The sequence below is a fragment of the Micromys minutus genome, assembly GCF_963924665.1.
Source record: "Micromys minutus genome assembly, chromosome: 15".
Taxonomy (NCBI): domain Eukaryota; kingdom Metazoa; phylum Chordata; class Mammalia; order Rodentia; family Muridae; genus Micromys; species Micromys minutus.
In genome coordinates, this window is record NC_137984.1 from 20,302,476 (window position 1) to 20,317,024 (window position 14,549).

The following is a 14,549-nucleotide window of genomic DNA, read 5'->3' on the forward strand; positions in this document are numbered from 1 at the left end:
CTTGCCTTTTTTACTTCCCAGGGATCATCATCCTGAGTGTCACATGCTGACCTGACCACCCTCGGTGGTCTAGAACAAACTCCTTAGCTCCTTCTGTTCCTGCCCTGCATGCAAACCAACTGGGACAAATAGCCTTCTTGTCTGCTTACCCAGAAGCGCAACTTAACTAGCATGGTGAGAAGCTGGAGCTGGTCTGGGATCACATGAGCCTGAAGTTAAAGACCCAATCACCTCACTTGCTGACGTCACAGAGGGACCGGAAAGCTCTAGAAAGTCCCCTGAACACTCAGCGTGAGAAAATGGAAATCCTATTATCTTGAATATTTTTCGACTGACAGTTCAGAAATGTGCAGATATGTGTATGCACCACAGTTGTGCCACTGTCCCTAAAGCCCATAGAGAGATTACGACACACTCTGATACATGTTCATATTGGTAGACATTTAAATTGTAATTACTATCCTCCCCAAATCAATCTGCTCGGTTTTCAAAAGCCATGAAAACTGGGCGTGAAAAAGATAAGACACCGGTGGAAAAAGAAAATTAATTTGAAGTGAACAATTTTAGATGAGTTTCTCTACTTTCACATTTCAAGCAGGATCCCTTAAGCACGTCGAAGTTTTGCTGTTACTGTTGTCCTGAGACAAATAACAGAGCAAAGACGTAAATATTATCACCTTTGCTCCTCACAAAACCTTGTGATAGTAAATGCTGTTGTTTCTATTTTTTTTTCCAAGTAAGGTATAATCAGGTAAACTGAGGCACAGAGCAGCACTTATACTCCGCACCAGCGTTTTCTTAAAACATTTCTCTTTGAGCTAAATGAAACTTGGTAATTTTTCTTCCTGAAATGCAGGAAATTCGGAGCTGCAGCATATCCACGGGTCCAGGTGAAGGGCATACATGATGCTTAATGCAAACCTGAGTAGCTTCAGCCTGCAAGTCCATTCGGGCCTCTCAACCTGTAACCTGTGTGTGAGTGTGCGGAGGGGTGAAAGAAATCTTTGTTAGGACACCCCGCCCCCCCCCCCCCCCCCCCGCTGCAGCCTGTGCCAGCGTCCAGCAGGAAGGTCTGCCGGCACCCGCCATCCCTGCGGGACACTGGTGGCCACAAGGTCGCGTGGCGGCGATCCCACGCATGCGTGGCCAGCCTAGGCGCTTACCTGGTGCGTCGGGTGAGGAGGAACAGGGCCGGGAGCAGCAAAGTGACAGCAAAGATAAGGCCTAGGAGGGCGAGAGGCCCTGGCGAGGCGGCATCTGGGGTCGTGTCTCCCTCCATCGGACGCTCTGGCTCTGGCGGCTCTGTTGGGAGCGATGGCTTCTGCACAGCGTCCTCTCTTCTAGACCGGAGGCTCTGGCCTGCCTGCAGCGCAGAGCAGAATGTCACAACAGCCCCCAAAGCTGAACTACAAAGTTAGTGGAGTCCCCTCCCCCCTCCCGCCTCCCCCTGACCCAAGCGTTCCGCCTCGCACCGCCTCCTGCTCCGGTGACAGGAACCCTGCCAAGGAAGAGGGAAAGGATTAGGATTTCCCCAGATGGAGCCACAGAGGCCTGGAGGAGGGGGGTTTTGTTTTTGAGTCAGTCGGCAGTGAGCTCACAGAAGAGACCCTGCCCGACGCCTCTCCCCCGCCCACCAGCCTAGGAAAGTGGCCTTGTGGCACAGGTCATCCTAAAGTGCGATCTATTGTGAGGCTGAGGGCATAATGTATGCGAAGGTTCACACCGGAGCCAAGTGTAGGAAGGCAGGCCCTCTTTCAAAAGGGCTCCCGGGGGCGCACAGAAAGAAGCCACAGGTAGCAGCAAGCTATGGCACCAAGCCCAAGGCGAGCTGTGGTGTACAGCACCCTGGACAGGCAGAGAATGAAGACATTTGCAAAGTATCTTCTCATGGGAGCTGGGATGATGGCTCAGCAGATACACCTGAAGAGTGAAGCCAGGAGTCAAACCCTGCCTTAATGAAGTGAAAGTAGTCAAGGAAGAGACCTGATGCTAATTCTTCATGAGAGTCCCCTCCCCCCACCACCACATCGGTTTTTTTTTTCCCCCTGCTTAATGAGTACCCAGCAAATATTTTACATGTTAATAAACTGGCTTAAGTTTAAGCAGTATTTCTTAGGAAAATATCGCTATGTTCATGTTGTCCTCTGGACTTAGTTGATGAATATTCGCACTTCTAATTCAATCCTTTTCCAAATCCTCTTTTATGTTCTGCACTGGTCAGGATACAGTTTCCACCCTCACCTGTCCCCGAGCAGTTACTGCTAACAGCTTCAAAACTGGTCTTTATGCCTCTCACTCTTTCACACAGACCCACGTTTACCCTGTCCCAATCTCAGAAAAAAAAAAAGTGACAAATAGTCCATGTGCAAGGAGAAGTGTTAATCCCAAAGATCTGCGAAAAAGAGCACTGAACCACAGTAATTAAAGCAAGCCTTTTATATTTGTGCCCATGGGCTCCTTCTTCCTGAGGTTGGGGGTTCAAGAGGTCAGCACTGGACATAAGGAAGGCAAAGGTTTTATAGCCCAGTGGGAGGGGGTTTCCAAATGGGAGTGATGGAAGCAGAATATGACAGGGTGCTGACAGCCAACGACCCTTTGAAACAAAACCATGGGTTGCCATTTTCTGGAACAGGGAGCAGAGAGCCGATTGTACTTAATGTTACAGGTTAGGCATCGCTCAATCCGTAGGAAACAGCCATTAGATCGTACACAGAAATAAACTGTCTTTATTGTAATATGAGATTCAAGCCTAAAAGCGAGGCAGGCTGGTTTAATAGAAGCCCCCAACATTTGTTTGACACAAGTTACCCAGCTATGACAGCTCCTGCGAACAGCCATGCCTGAGCCTTTTTGTTTCTACATCCCACACACATTCTCCTATGTTTAGGAGTTCTTTCTTCCTGAAAATAACAAGTGCTCTCTGCTCTAAATGTTCACTTCATCCCCGCCTGTCAGGGTCCAGCTCTGTTTCTGCTGTTTAAAGGGTTTGTTTGTGTTTCACCTTCTTGAGACCGAGTCTTGTGCAGCCCAAGTTGTCTTGGAACTCTCTAATTAGACCAGGCTAGCCTCAAACTAGATGACCCCCCTGTCCCTGCTTTCTATGTGTTTGTTTTGTTTAAATCCCACTTTCCCCATGACATTATCCAAACTCTAATTGTTAGCCGTTCCTGCCACGGCTTCTAGGACAGTGTTGCCACATCACCTATCGATCCCCATGATGTCTGCTATTTCTATGTCTGTTTCTCCTTCTGTAGGAGGCAAATACTCTGCCTGAAGCAAAGGAATCATTTTAGGACCACTAGCAACATCCAGGAACAAACCAGATACCAGATATTGCTTCCAATATTATTTGGTGTCTAGTCACAATTTAGCTGAGAAACCTACAAATCTTGTTGGTTACATCTGGAAGACCGAGTTTAATTCCAATGTTGGTTCACACTGGGAAGAGCTATTGCATACTTCAGACATTTTCACTGAACCACACTCAATAGTCAAATCCACTGAAGCCATTGCTGCTGGTGTTCTGCCCACCTTTCTTTCTTTAACAACTTTTCTTTTGATTCTCAGACATTTACCCGAACTTGAATAATGGATGGTTCCACCTACTTCTAAGAATGGTGTTGCTAGTTTTCCTGTTTAGACTCTGAGATTCCATTACACTGGACTAAGCCTATTTTGGTAGGTAACTTCTTAAGTGTAAGCCAGATCCATGGATAACATTTGGTTTGTCATAGCTGTAAAAAAATAAATGTCTTCTTTCAAAGAGACTGAGATGAAGTGAACAGAAAATAGTAGTAGATAAAAGAGAAGAAACTAGTCGGCATGGAAATATGGAGTATCAATGAGAGACTTTAATAGGGCCTCCATACGGTTCCAATCTTTTGAGTTTTCCTCAAAGCAAATGATAGCCTAGGGGTTTGGTATATGACAGATTCAGGGTTGATGTGAAAACCTAGTTCAATGGAAACTCAAATCTCTAATGGTGACAATAGCAAAGACTCCTAGCAATGGGGGATATGGATCTAAATTAACCCTCTTCTGTAACCAGATAAGGTTTCAAGGGGTGGGACTAATGTATCAACCCAGCCACAAATCCCTCAACCTACAACCTGAAACCTGTACTGCCTGCAAGATGTATGGGGTAATTGTGGCACGGAATTTATGGAAGTGGCCAAGAATGACTAGTACAACGTGAGACCCACAGCACAAGAGGGTGCCTATGTCCTCTACTGCCTGGATGGCCAGGGAGCAGAGATTAGATAGCCCAGAGACCTAGAATAGAACCTGACATGACTAGCCAAAACACAAACAAACAATAAAACCAATTATATCTGCTGTACTCAGTGCCTTGCCCAGTCATCAACAGGGAGGCTATCCCCAGCAACTGATGGGAACAGATGCAGAGACCCATGGGCAAACATTAGATAGAATTCAGGTAACCCTGAATAAGAAGGGGGAAGGATAGTAGGAGCTAGAGGGGTCAAGGACACCAGGAGAACATGTTCCATAGAACCAACTATGCAGGGTTCACAGGGGTTCACAGAGACTAAAACTGCAACCACAATGGCTGTACATGTCTGATTTAGGTCCTCTGCATATATGTTATGGTTATTAGCTTGTTGTTCTTGTAAGACTCCTAGCAGGAGAGTGAGGGCTGTCTCTCTCTCTCTCTCTCTCTTGCCTGCTCTTGGGACCCTTTTCCTCATACTGGTTGCCATGTCCAACCTTAATATTAGGGTTTGTGCCTCCTTATTCTAATTAGCTGCAGTGTTTAGTTGATATCCCTGGGAAGCCTGCTCTTTTCTGAAGAGACATAGAGGAGGAGGACATCCCGGGAGAGAGAGGAGGGAGGAAGAACTGGGAAGAGTGGACGGAGGGAAAATTGCAGTCCAGATGAAATATATGAGAGAAGAAAAGAGAAGACTCTAAAAATCCCAGACATTTAAAGGCATAACTGTGGGAAAGAACATAGTGGAATTCACCTGATCTTTTGTTAATATAATAAAGCATCTGAGATAAGGGTTGAATGCTCAAGCCTGAAAAGTCCACTCCGGCAAACCATGGGTTCTTATGATTATGATATATGACTTTCCCCTCTTTCTTTTTCTTTTTACACTAAGTTTTGATTACTGTTTCCAGTTAAAAATTTGTACCATTATTGCGAAAAAATTGTGAAGAAGGGAAAGAGAAGAAAAGATGAGTTGCTTGTTTCACATACACATCTGCTTCTGAAAGTGAATGTCTGATTTAGAAGCTGTTATTACAAGATGGTTCTCCCTTACCTGAAACTACTGGGTAAGACAAGATGTGTTCTACAGTTTAGGCTTTATCATATTTTATAATATTTACATTATATAATAAGCTATATATATATATATTCATATCCTAAGGGTAACATGAAAATATACCACAGTAAATTTAGTAAGCCTGAAAACAGGTTTCCTTTAGGTTGTGACTTCTCACAAGAGAAAAAAAAATGTGGAATATTCCATTGTAGCCTGTCTTAATGTTCAAAAGTTCCAATTTTTCATATTAAGGAGAGCCAATAAAAAATCTCTTTAACATAACTAGAAATCAGTACTCTGGAAGTTTCAGGATACCCTTGCTTGTTCAGCTTGTGTTTCTGAATGTCAAGCTGTCAGTGACTGGTCCATTCTTCCCTCAGAGCTTCAGCAGATGCTTTACTAAATTAATGTAGCGATTCTTACCTGTGTGTATGCCCCAGTCCTTACCTTGTGTTGTTCATAGCTGAGACTGTCCATGGGAACCCCAACTTCTCCTCTCCAGCTGGCTTTCCTTGGCCTTTAAAAAGCAAGGAGGCTGGTATGACCTCTTTATTCTGAAAACAAAATAAGAAAAGGTATGAAGCTACACTTCTTGTAGGTATATGAAAACTAAGTTGTGAGTGGTGACCTGGAACTGTGGAAATGATGAAGCATTTTCTGCATCACTGGACAAGGGTTGAAATGAGTACTCCAAATGCAGTCAATCCCACTGAGGCATCAGCACTTACTACTTTTGGCCCATAAAATGTTAAATTCTGCTGCTCTCTTCTTTCCTGACAGTGACTGTTCAGGTTCTAACCTCAGCTGAGTTAGTTATCCACCAACGTGAATCCTACAGTTGTTAAGCCTGAGTGTATTGCACAGCAAATGGTGAAAATTGTAAATGCATAAACCAAATTACTAAACATATATTAAGTTATAGCCCTATTTCTCATCCTGTTCTTTATAACTTTAGTAGTATCCTCTATTTTCTTTTGTTTCGCTATTTTCCCCTTATAAAGCCAGACCTTATAAACTACAGGTTAATCTTAGTACAGGACACGAAGAGTCAGGACAGGAAGAAATCTTCAGGCCTTGGGTGGCAGAGGCTGGAGCGTCATGAGTTCAAGACAAGAAAACTGAATTCTTGTCTTTAAATAAATCAATGCTCTAACAGGTAAAAGACTGAGGCACAAGCAAAGGACACAAAAATAGCAAGTGTAGTTCAATTTAAACCTGTTTTTAATATAAAGTACAATTGTGCATAAGTCTTGAATATATTATTTTGAAACAGCTTTTTAAAATGGTAGAACAGATGGCTCTGATTGTCTCCAAAGGAAGAGAAGGCTTGGAGAGCTTTGCTTTCTTGTTTAACTGTTTGACATTGATTGTGCACAGCTGAGGCTTGAATACCCTGGTTTATAGATTCATAATCCCAGACTAACCGTCCATTCTCTTGATCTGACCCGACTTTCCCTGCCAAGTCATCAGATTCATGCTCTCTGATCCCAACTTACACAGGAATATTCAACATTCCATGTCCCAGTTCTTTTCTGAACCCGGATTTCTGAGGAAAGTTCAAAGTTCTTTCTACATGTGTTACTCAGTGAGAACCACCCCCTTCCATGCTGCTCCACCTCTGTTAACCAATAAAAAGTCACTCTGTGAGAACCACTCACTGCCACCTCTGTTCACCAATGGAACATTTTACAGGTTGCATATATTTTCTTACTGGCTTTTGCAATATTTCATGTTCTAATTATTTTTGGAACCTGGATTTCTGAGAAGAGAAAGTGTGAATTTCTTTCTACACACACCATTCCATGAGAGCCATGCCCTTCCACCCCGCTACCTGCATGTAGGATCGACTGCTTATCAATAGCACAATTTAGTCTTTCTGAGTTTCCTCTTCTACTAGATTTTCATCTTCACATATCATATTTCCCTTGGCTTTTAAATGAAGAACAATTGAACTCACATATTTTGACCCAGCAATTATCATGTTGATAACAATAGTTACTAATAAATTCTTCTGAATAATTTTCCTATGATATTTTCAAACTATAATAATAGAAACTGTAATCATGTAAAGAACAATCTGGTTATATGTGTTACATATATAATTAAAACATTTTGTAATAATATGAGCTTACAATGTTAAACAAATGATATCGATCATTTTCCCTTTCACAAATGTGAATAGATGCCAAGAAAATAAGAAAGAATGGAAGGATGTTGTACTCACAATGTGTGGTTAATCAAAACATTCAACAGTGACAGGTGTCAGTCAGCATGTGTTTTTCCTCCATCAAGAGATGTTTCTCCAGCCTTGCTGTGTTTTTCTATGACTTTGCCCTTCATATTACTGGCTGGCTTCTCAGCCATGACAAGTAAAAACTCTTAACTGGAGCTCCTCAGAATTCCTTCTTTTCTCCTTTGAAGTGTTCTAAGACCTCAAATGGATTTCTCCCTCTTTCTGTCTTTATGTTTTATTTCTCCTTATTTGATTCTGAAACATCTAGAAATCAGCTCCATGTCTAGCTTCTCAGTGACAGGCTTAAGTGTGAGCCCTCTAGCCTTAACCTCCTAGACATCATGACCTACTCCTGTCCCACCTGCCACTCTGGCTGCCCATGCCAGAAGTAACATACTAAGACTATGCTACGGAGGAATTACTTCAGGTAACATCGACTGTATTCACCAAGAAGCAGAATAAGAGATTTACTGTGGAAATTGTAATGTTCTATTCTGGGTAGGAGCTAGGAAAGTGACCACTGAAGGACAATCTGAAGGATCACAGAAAGAAATGTCAGCAGACCTCTGAAGCATCACTGCTGGTAGGCGTGTAGGTCTCTTGTAGTGACCTACACAGAAAGTAAGAAGCTGTGCATATCCAATAGCTAAGCTGGGCTGTGAATAGGAGAGATTTATAGGTCTGCGAATTTGAAGCTAAGTAAATGGTATTGGTATGGGGAAGCTATAGATCAGCTGACAAACAGGAAAAGGAGCTAGACATGATGAGCAGAAGGAACAGGTGTGGTGGCTAGTTTTATCTCAGTTTGATGCAAGTGGTTTGCAAAGAACAAAATTCAATTAAGATTGTACCAAGTAGATTGTCCTGTGGCCAAGACCTTGATGTATTTTCTCTATTAGTATTAATGGGGAGGTTACTGATGACTGTGGTTGGAGCCTTTCCTAGGCTAATGGCCTTGAGTGATGTTATTAGAAAGCAGAGTGAATGAACCACAAGGAACAAGCCAGTAAGCAGTTCCCCTACACAGACAGCCTCAGGACCACTTGTTGTCTAACGGTTCCTGCCTTGAGTTCCTGCACTGACTCTTCTGGTTAATTGTTCACTTCTTTTCCTAACAGGAAGACTTTTGTCATTGAGTTTTATCATTGCTATAGAAACCTTAACTGAGACACTGGGCAAGTCGGGACTCAGAGGGAAGTTTTTATGTCATGTTTATACAATTAGAGCCAAACAATCTTCCAGTTTCATCACTGGCTTCATTAATTCATCTCATGGATGTGCTATTATTTAGGTATGAACACAGTTGAGAGACCCATCTTTAGGAACTATTTACTTACCTTGAATTTTAAGAAGAGATCTGTACTCTTATCTATTCTTAACTGACAATGAAAATTATAATCCAAAAATAGGTTCAAAAGATAAGATGACTGGGATATTTTAGCTGTTGATGGTGTGTAATAGAATTGTACTTTTATGATTTTTCATGTATCCATGCAATGTGCTCTAAACACAATGGCAATTTCCTGCCCACCATTATTAATTTTAAGATACAGGAGTAAGCTCTTAGCAACCAGAAATTTTATATCGTTCCATTTTCTCCTTGAACTCATATTTCCATCCCATTTCTCCCACAACACTTTATCCTACCAACATATACTTGTATGCTTGGCGAGTTTTATTGATAACATTTTATATCTTTCTGTAATAAAATTTTGTATATAAATTGAAATTAATTTTATATTTTCTCTGTTACCATATGACCCATTATCATTTTATCTGGTTAAAGGTATTTTTATAATCACAATCAACGCATAATCAAGCAAAGACATATTATAAAGATTGATAAGTAAACCTCAAGGCCTAAGCTCAGTAAGAAATGCAGGTTTTGATAATATATATACATATGCATGTGCACTTATAAGTGGAATTCTTCTCTGATGAGGAGGGAATGGATTCCTTCATCAATGTCTTTTCATTTGGTTAGTTACATCTCTATATGTTCAGCTTCCCATTCTCACAACCTGCTACCAAGTGAGTCTCACACTCTTCACAGTGCAAATATGTAGGTGCCCTCTCCCACTGTTTAGGCCTCTTCTTATGGGCTTTTTTCCTACTTTCTGTGTACTTTGCTCTCTACTGTCTATAAACTCCTGGGGGAAAATTATACAAAAAGGAAGTGAGGGAGAAGAAAGGGAAAATGAAATATTTTGAATGTCTTTTATTAATGCAAATGAATGATTTATACTGGCATGATAGAAAAAGCTACCATAATTTTCAGAATTATAAAAAAAACTGTTTTTCACATTTACATATAAACAGGCATTATTTACACTCTGGCACATATTTAAGTGATACTCTCCCTGTAATATTATGTAGGAAAGCATTCAATTACTTATCATGTTTTGTACTGGCTGGTTTTGTGTCAAGTTGACACAAGCTGAAGTTATCACAGAGAAAGAAGCCTCAGTTGAGGAAATGCCTCCATGAGATCCAGCTATAAGGCATTTTCTCAACTAGTGATCAAGGGGGAAAGGCCCAGCCCATTGTGGGTGGTGCCATCCCTGGGCTGGTAGACCTGGGTTCTATGAGAAAGCAGCTGAGCAAGGCATGAGAAACATACAAGTAACATCCCTCCATGGCCTCTGCATCAGCTCCTGCTTCCTGACCTGCTTGTGTTCCAGTCCTGACTTCCTTTGAGGATGAACAACAATGTGGAAATATAAACTGAATAAACCCTTTCCTCCCCAACTTGTTTCTTGGTCATGATGTTTGTGCAGGGATAGAAACCCTGACTAAGACAGGTACGGTAACTTATAGCATCTACCATTGTGTCCTAAAAGTGTCTAAGGTGAATAAAATGGTAGGGAATAACTGGGCATGTTTAAAAGAGAGCAGGGGTCCAAGTAATTAGTGAGAACCATTAGTTTATTGTGCCCTGTGGTATGTAGTGTCTTATATTTTGATGTCCTTTGTCAGATACTTTGTTTTCAGGTTTTGTCTATGGATTTTGGTGGGATTGGGCAAGGGCTTCTCTCAGTAACCAGTCATTCTGGGGATGCAGAGATTGATTTTAAAAGGAAGCTGTGTGCTCCTTCTGTACTTTCCCTGTTCACCAGTCACAATAAACAGTAAGTGTCAGACATTGAACTAATACCACATTTCTTAATTTGAATCTCACTTTTGAAACTATGCTTTGTTTTCTCTGTTCTTGGCATTTTATGGTACATGCTATTTCACTTCTGACCAATAGGCAAGGACACTGCAGGTTGACACTTTACCTTTTGTGTTAGTCTGTCCAGACAGACAGTCAAATAGGCATCTTGGCCAGAAATCCTTCCCGCTGCTCCAGAACATGCCTGGTTCTTGGTGGAACCCTTTTCCATGACGCATCTTCTCAGGCAGTGCCTGTCTCCTCTCTCTGGAGGCCAGCAATGCTTTTGAGGAGATCTTTGAGTTCAGAATTCTCACCTATTATTTTTAGGCTTTTTATGACGTAGTGCTGCAGATTTTAGTATCTGAACTTGCTGATTTTTAGTATATTTACTGTGACTATGGGGTAGCAATTTGGAAATTACTCATTTTAGAAAAACCAATGAGCATCAAGAACCTCTAACTGTCCACAAATAAATCCCCCCCCTCTCTTTTCCTCTCTCTCTCTCAGGGAAGGAATTCTTACAACATGAACATTTGTCAAGTAACTAGATTACATCATGTTTATGTCACAGTTAACATAGACTATCAGGTCTGTGAAATGGTGATCATATGATGATTTGGTCATCTGCACATCCCTTTATCAGACTTTGTCTCTATCATTAAATTACACATGATAGCATTCTAATGGATTTATAAGTATTTTTTTAGTTAAAGTATTTACTCACAAGTACTAATTGAACATATTAATCAGGTTTAGCATGGTATTTCCAGGTATTCTTGCAGTACATTATGATCAAATCTAAACAGCCTTTTAAAATTAGAAGTTAATAAAAGTTAATAAAATTTAAATGCTAATGTCTACAGTCCAATTTTCCCTGTTAAAACTGCTTCTATTGTGTATATCCATTATGCAAAGTGATGGGTTTTATAACAGCATTTCATTAAATTTATCATGTACCTTGGCCATATTTTCTTCTCATAACCCTCTTCTGTCCTTTCTACACTTCTCCAAGTTGCCTTTCTTTTCCTATTTGTGTGTGTGTGTGTGTGTGTGTGTGTGTGTGTGAGTGTGTGTGTACATGCTCACATGTATGTTTGCATGCATATCATTTGTGGGTGGTTGAGTGAAAACTCTGTGACTGCAGGTGCCAAAATGTGGGTGCTAGAAACTAAAATCTGGTTTCTGGAAGAGTTGCAAGAACACTTAACTTCTGAGCCATCTCTCTAGCCCATTTGTTTATGTTTGCTCCTTTCTTTGTTTGTTAACAGTCATAATTCTGACAGAGGTGTGATGATCTCAGCATTAATTTTGATTTGCATTTCCCTACTAGCTAAGTATGTTGGGTACTTTTCTCTTTTGTTATTGTTGTTTTTTCACGTGTGTAGTTTCATATTTACTTTCTTTTTGAAAAACTACCTTTTCTTTTCATTTCCCAATTACTGATTGAATTATTTTGATACTTAATTTTTTGAGTTCTTTCTATATTACAGATGTTAATCCTCTGTTTCATATGTGTGACATATATATATATATGTATATATAATGTATATACACATACTCATATATATACACATTATATATATATATATATATATAATTTTTACCAGTCTCCCTGTTTTTAGTCTTCGCTGTGTAAAAGAACAGAAGATAATTTCATGGATTATCAATAATCATTTTTGTCTATTTTTGAAATGTTTTATCTACTGAAGACTTTTTAAAAAGAATTAATTTCTATTGCTATATATTGAAATGTTTTCTCCTATAAAGTTTTGAAGTTTTGGGTCATTGACTTATTTTGAATAGATTGTTGTATAATGTGAAAAATGAGGCTTTGCCAGAAAGATAAATCACAGAAAACAAATTAAAAGGTTGTTATAGAAAAAGAAGATGTCTGATTGTTTTCTATTTATTTTAGGTGGTACCAGAGGGAAGAAAGTAAGGTTTCCTTACTATATATCAGAATTATGTTTGCCATGTGATTGTTGCACTCTAAGTGATTCTTGAAAGGTTTGTTCCTTCAGTATGTTTTGCTGCTTTCAATTATACTCAGCGAGCTTGTATTCCTAAGATTAATTTTAAAGAGAACTTTTAAATTATGTGTGTAGATAGAAATTATATATGTGTATACACACACACACACACACACACACACACACACACATATATATATATATATATATATATATATATATATATAATTTAATTTTGCTTGTATCAGTTAAAGGGGAGAATGAATTTTAAGGATCCACATGTTGGGAATAAGGAATACTAGATGAAAACATTCTAAATACATAAATGGCTGGTCATGTATAGTTTAACATAAATGGTTAATATAGTTTATATATGTGTGCATTTTCCAAATCTCTATTGTTGGCATGCATTGCATCTGTTATTAGACAAAAGGATCCTACATTATTTGCTCTTGAATTGCTGATATAAATCCTCATGACTTTGACTATTCCCATGTTGCGTTTTGTTTTGCATGTACTTTACGCTCATTGTAACTATTAGGTTTTCAATGCATACTGTCAAGCCCTTGAAAAAAATCAAGTACTGACTAAAAAATATATTCACAGAGTTTTATGTAAAAATTATTTTAATATCTGAAAAAACAGTACTGACAAAAATGTATAATTTTAAGCAAAAAATGTTTAAAATCTGTACATTTATCTTTGTTTTGTAAAATAAAGTCATTTAAAAAAATAAAAAAATAAAAATTAAAATCTCTACCACTTACAAAAAAAAAATCATCATGACCAAGGCAGGTTATGTAGGAAAATATTTAATTGGGCTTAAGGTTCTAGATGAATGAATCTATTATGGTGGGGGTGCTTGTCAGCAAGCTGGACATGGCCTGGAGCAGGATACTCAGTACTCAATCTTGGACTCCATATACCCAGCAGAGAGACATACCTGAAAGGAGAGGAGGATTTTCTCTCTGCAAACCTGTGCTTGTAACATAAGTATCCTCTAGGAAGACTACACATCTCCTAAGCCTTCCCAAACAGCACCAAGAACTGAGAATCAACCAATTAAATTCAGGAGTGGATGGGAGATATTCTCATTCAAGCAACTATAAATCCTTAGTGGAATTTTGAAAGATATTTCACATCTCTCGGTCCATGCTTCTGATTTTTATCAACCCCACTCTTCCTTCTTACACCAAAGGAATAAACACACTGAGGCTGGGATGAAGGTAGAAGAGGGTTTACTTAGTATATCTGAGGGTCTGTGTTAGATCCCCATCGTTGGGAGGGGGAGGGGGAGGGGGAGGGAGAGGGGGAGGGGGAGGGAGAGGGGGAAGAGAACAACAACAACCCAAACGTCCAGTTTAGAAATAAGTAAGACGCCTGAACCTGTTACTATACAAAATCAAAATGCTGAGGAAAAAAATAGCATTACACACACTGTTTAAGAATGTAGCAAGACTTGTGTAAAGTTTCTCACGCCAGGGAAAGATCTTGCCAACCCGCCTATTCATCCCACTCCTTCTCTAGAAACAAAATTCTCTCCTCCAAGCCTAGAATTTCACAACATTTCAAATTCAGTTGTAAAATTGGAAATGCCCATCAGTTCTTTGAATGAGATTAATCATTGTGTTTTTCTTCTCTAGCACTCAAAACATGCCCGTGTGCTGTAAATGTGAGGGGGTGATGTGGCAGCTAGTTCAGCGCCTGAGATTTGTTAAGGAGGGTGGAACAAATCTGGAGGGAGCTCTGGCTTTTTTAGGGTTACTCCAATATATGGTTTTTTTCCCTTTAGTTTTGAATCCAGCCACACAGCTGAAGGTATTTAATCAACTGTAACAGGTTCCTAGGAAAATTTTTAGTATTACTTTATAATGTCACTTGCAAATATAAACACTTTGACTTCTTCC

The 14,549-nt window shown here is 39.9% G+C and overlaps 1 protein-coding gene across 1 annotated transcript in view; it reads right to left on the minus strand.

The window, feature by feature from the left end:
- The window catches only part of CYP7B1 (cytochrome P450 family 7 subfamily B member 1), a gene marked incomplete at both ends in the record, with an annotated part of 170,662 nt that extends 169,383 nt beyond the window's left edge, over positions 1-1,279 (minus strand). Inside the window, one exon of the mRNA XM_080929483.1 lies at positions 1,164-1,279. Coding sequence (XP_080785609.1) covers positions 1,164-1,279 — 116 coding nt within the window. The remainder of the gene's footprint in view (positions 1-1,163) is intronic.
- Positions 1,280-14,549: the final 13,270 nt, after the last annotated feature.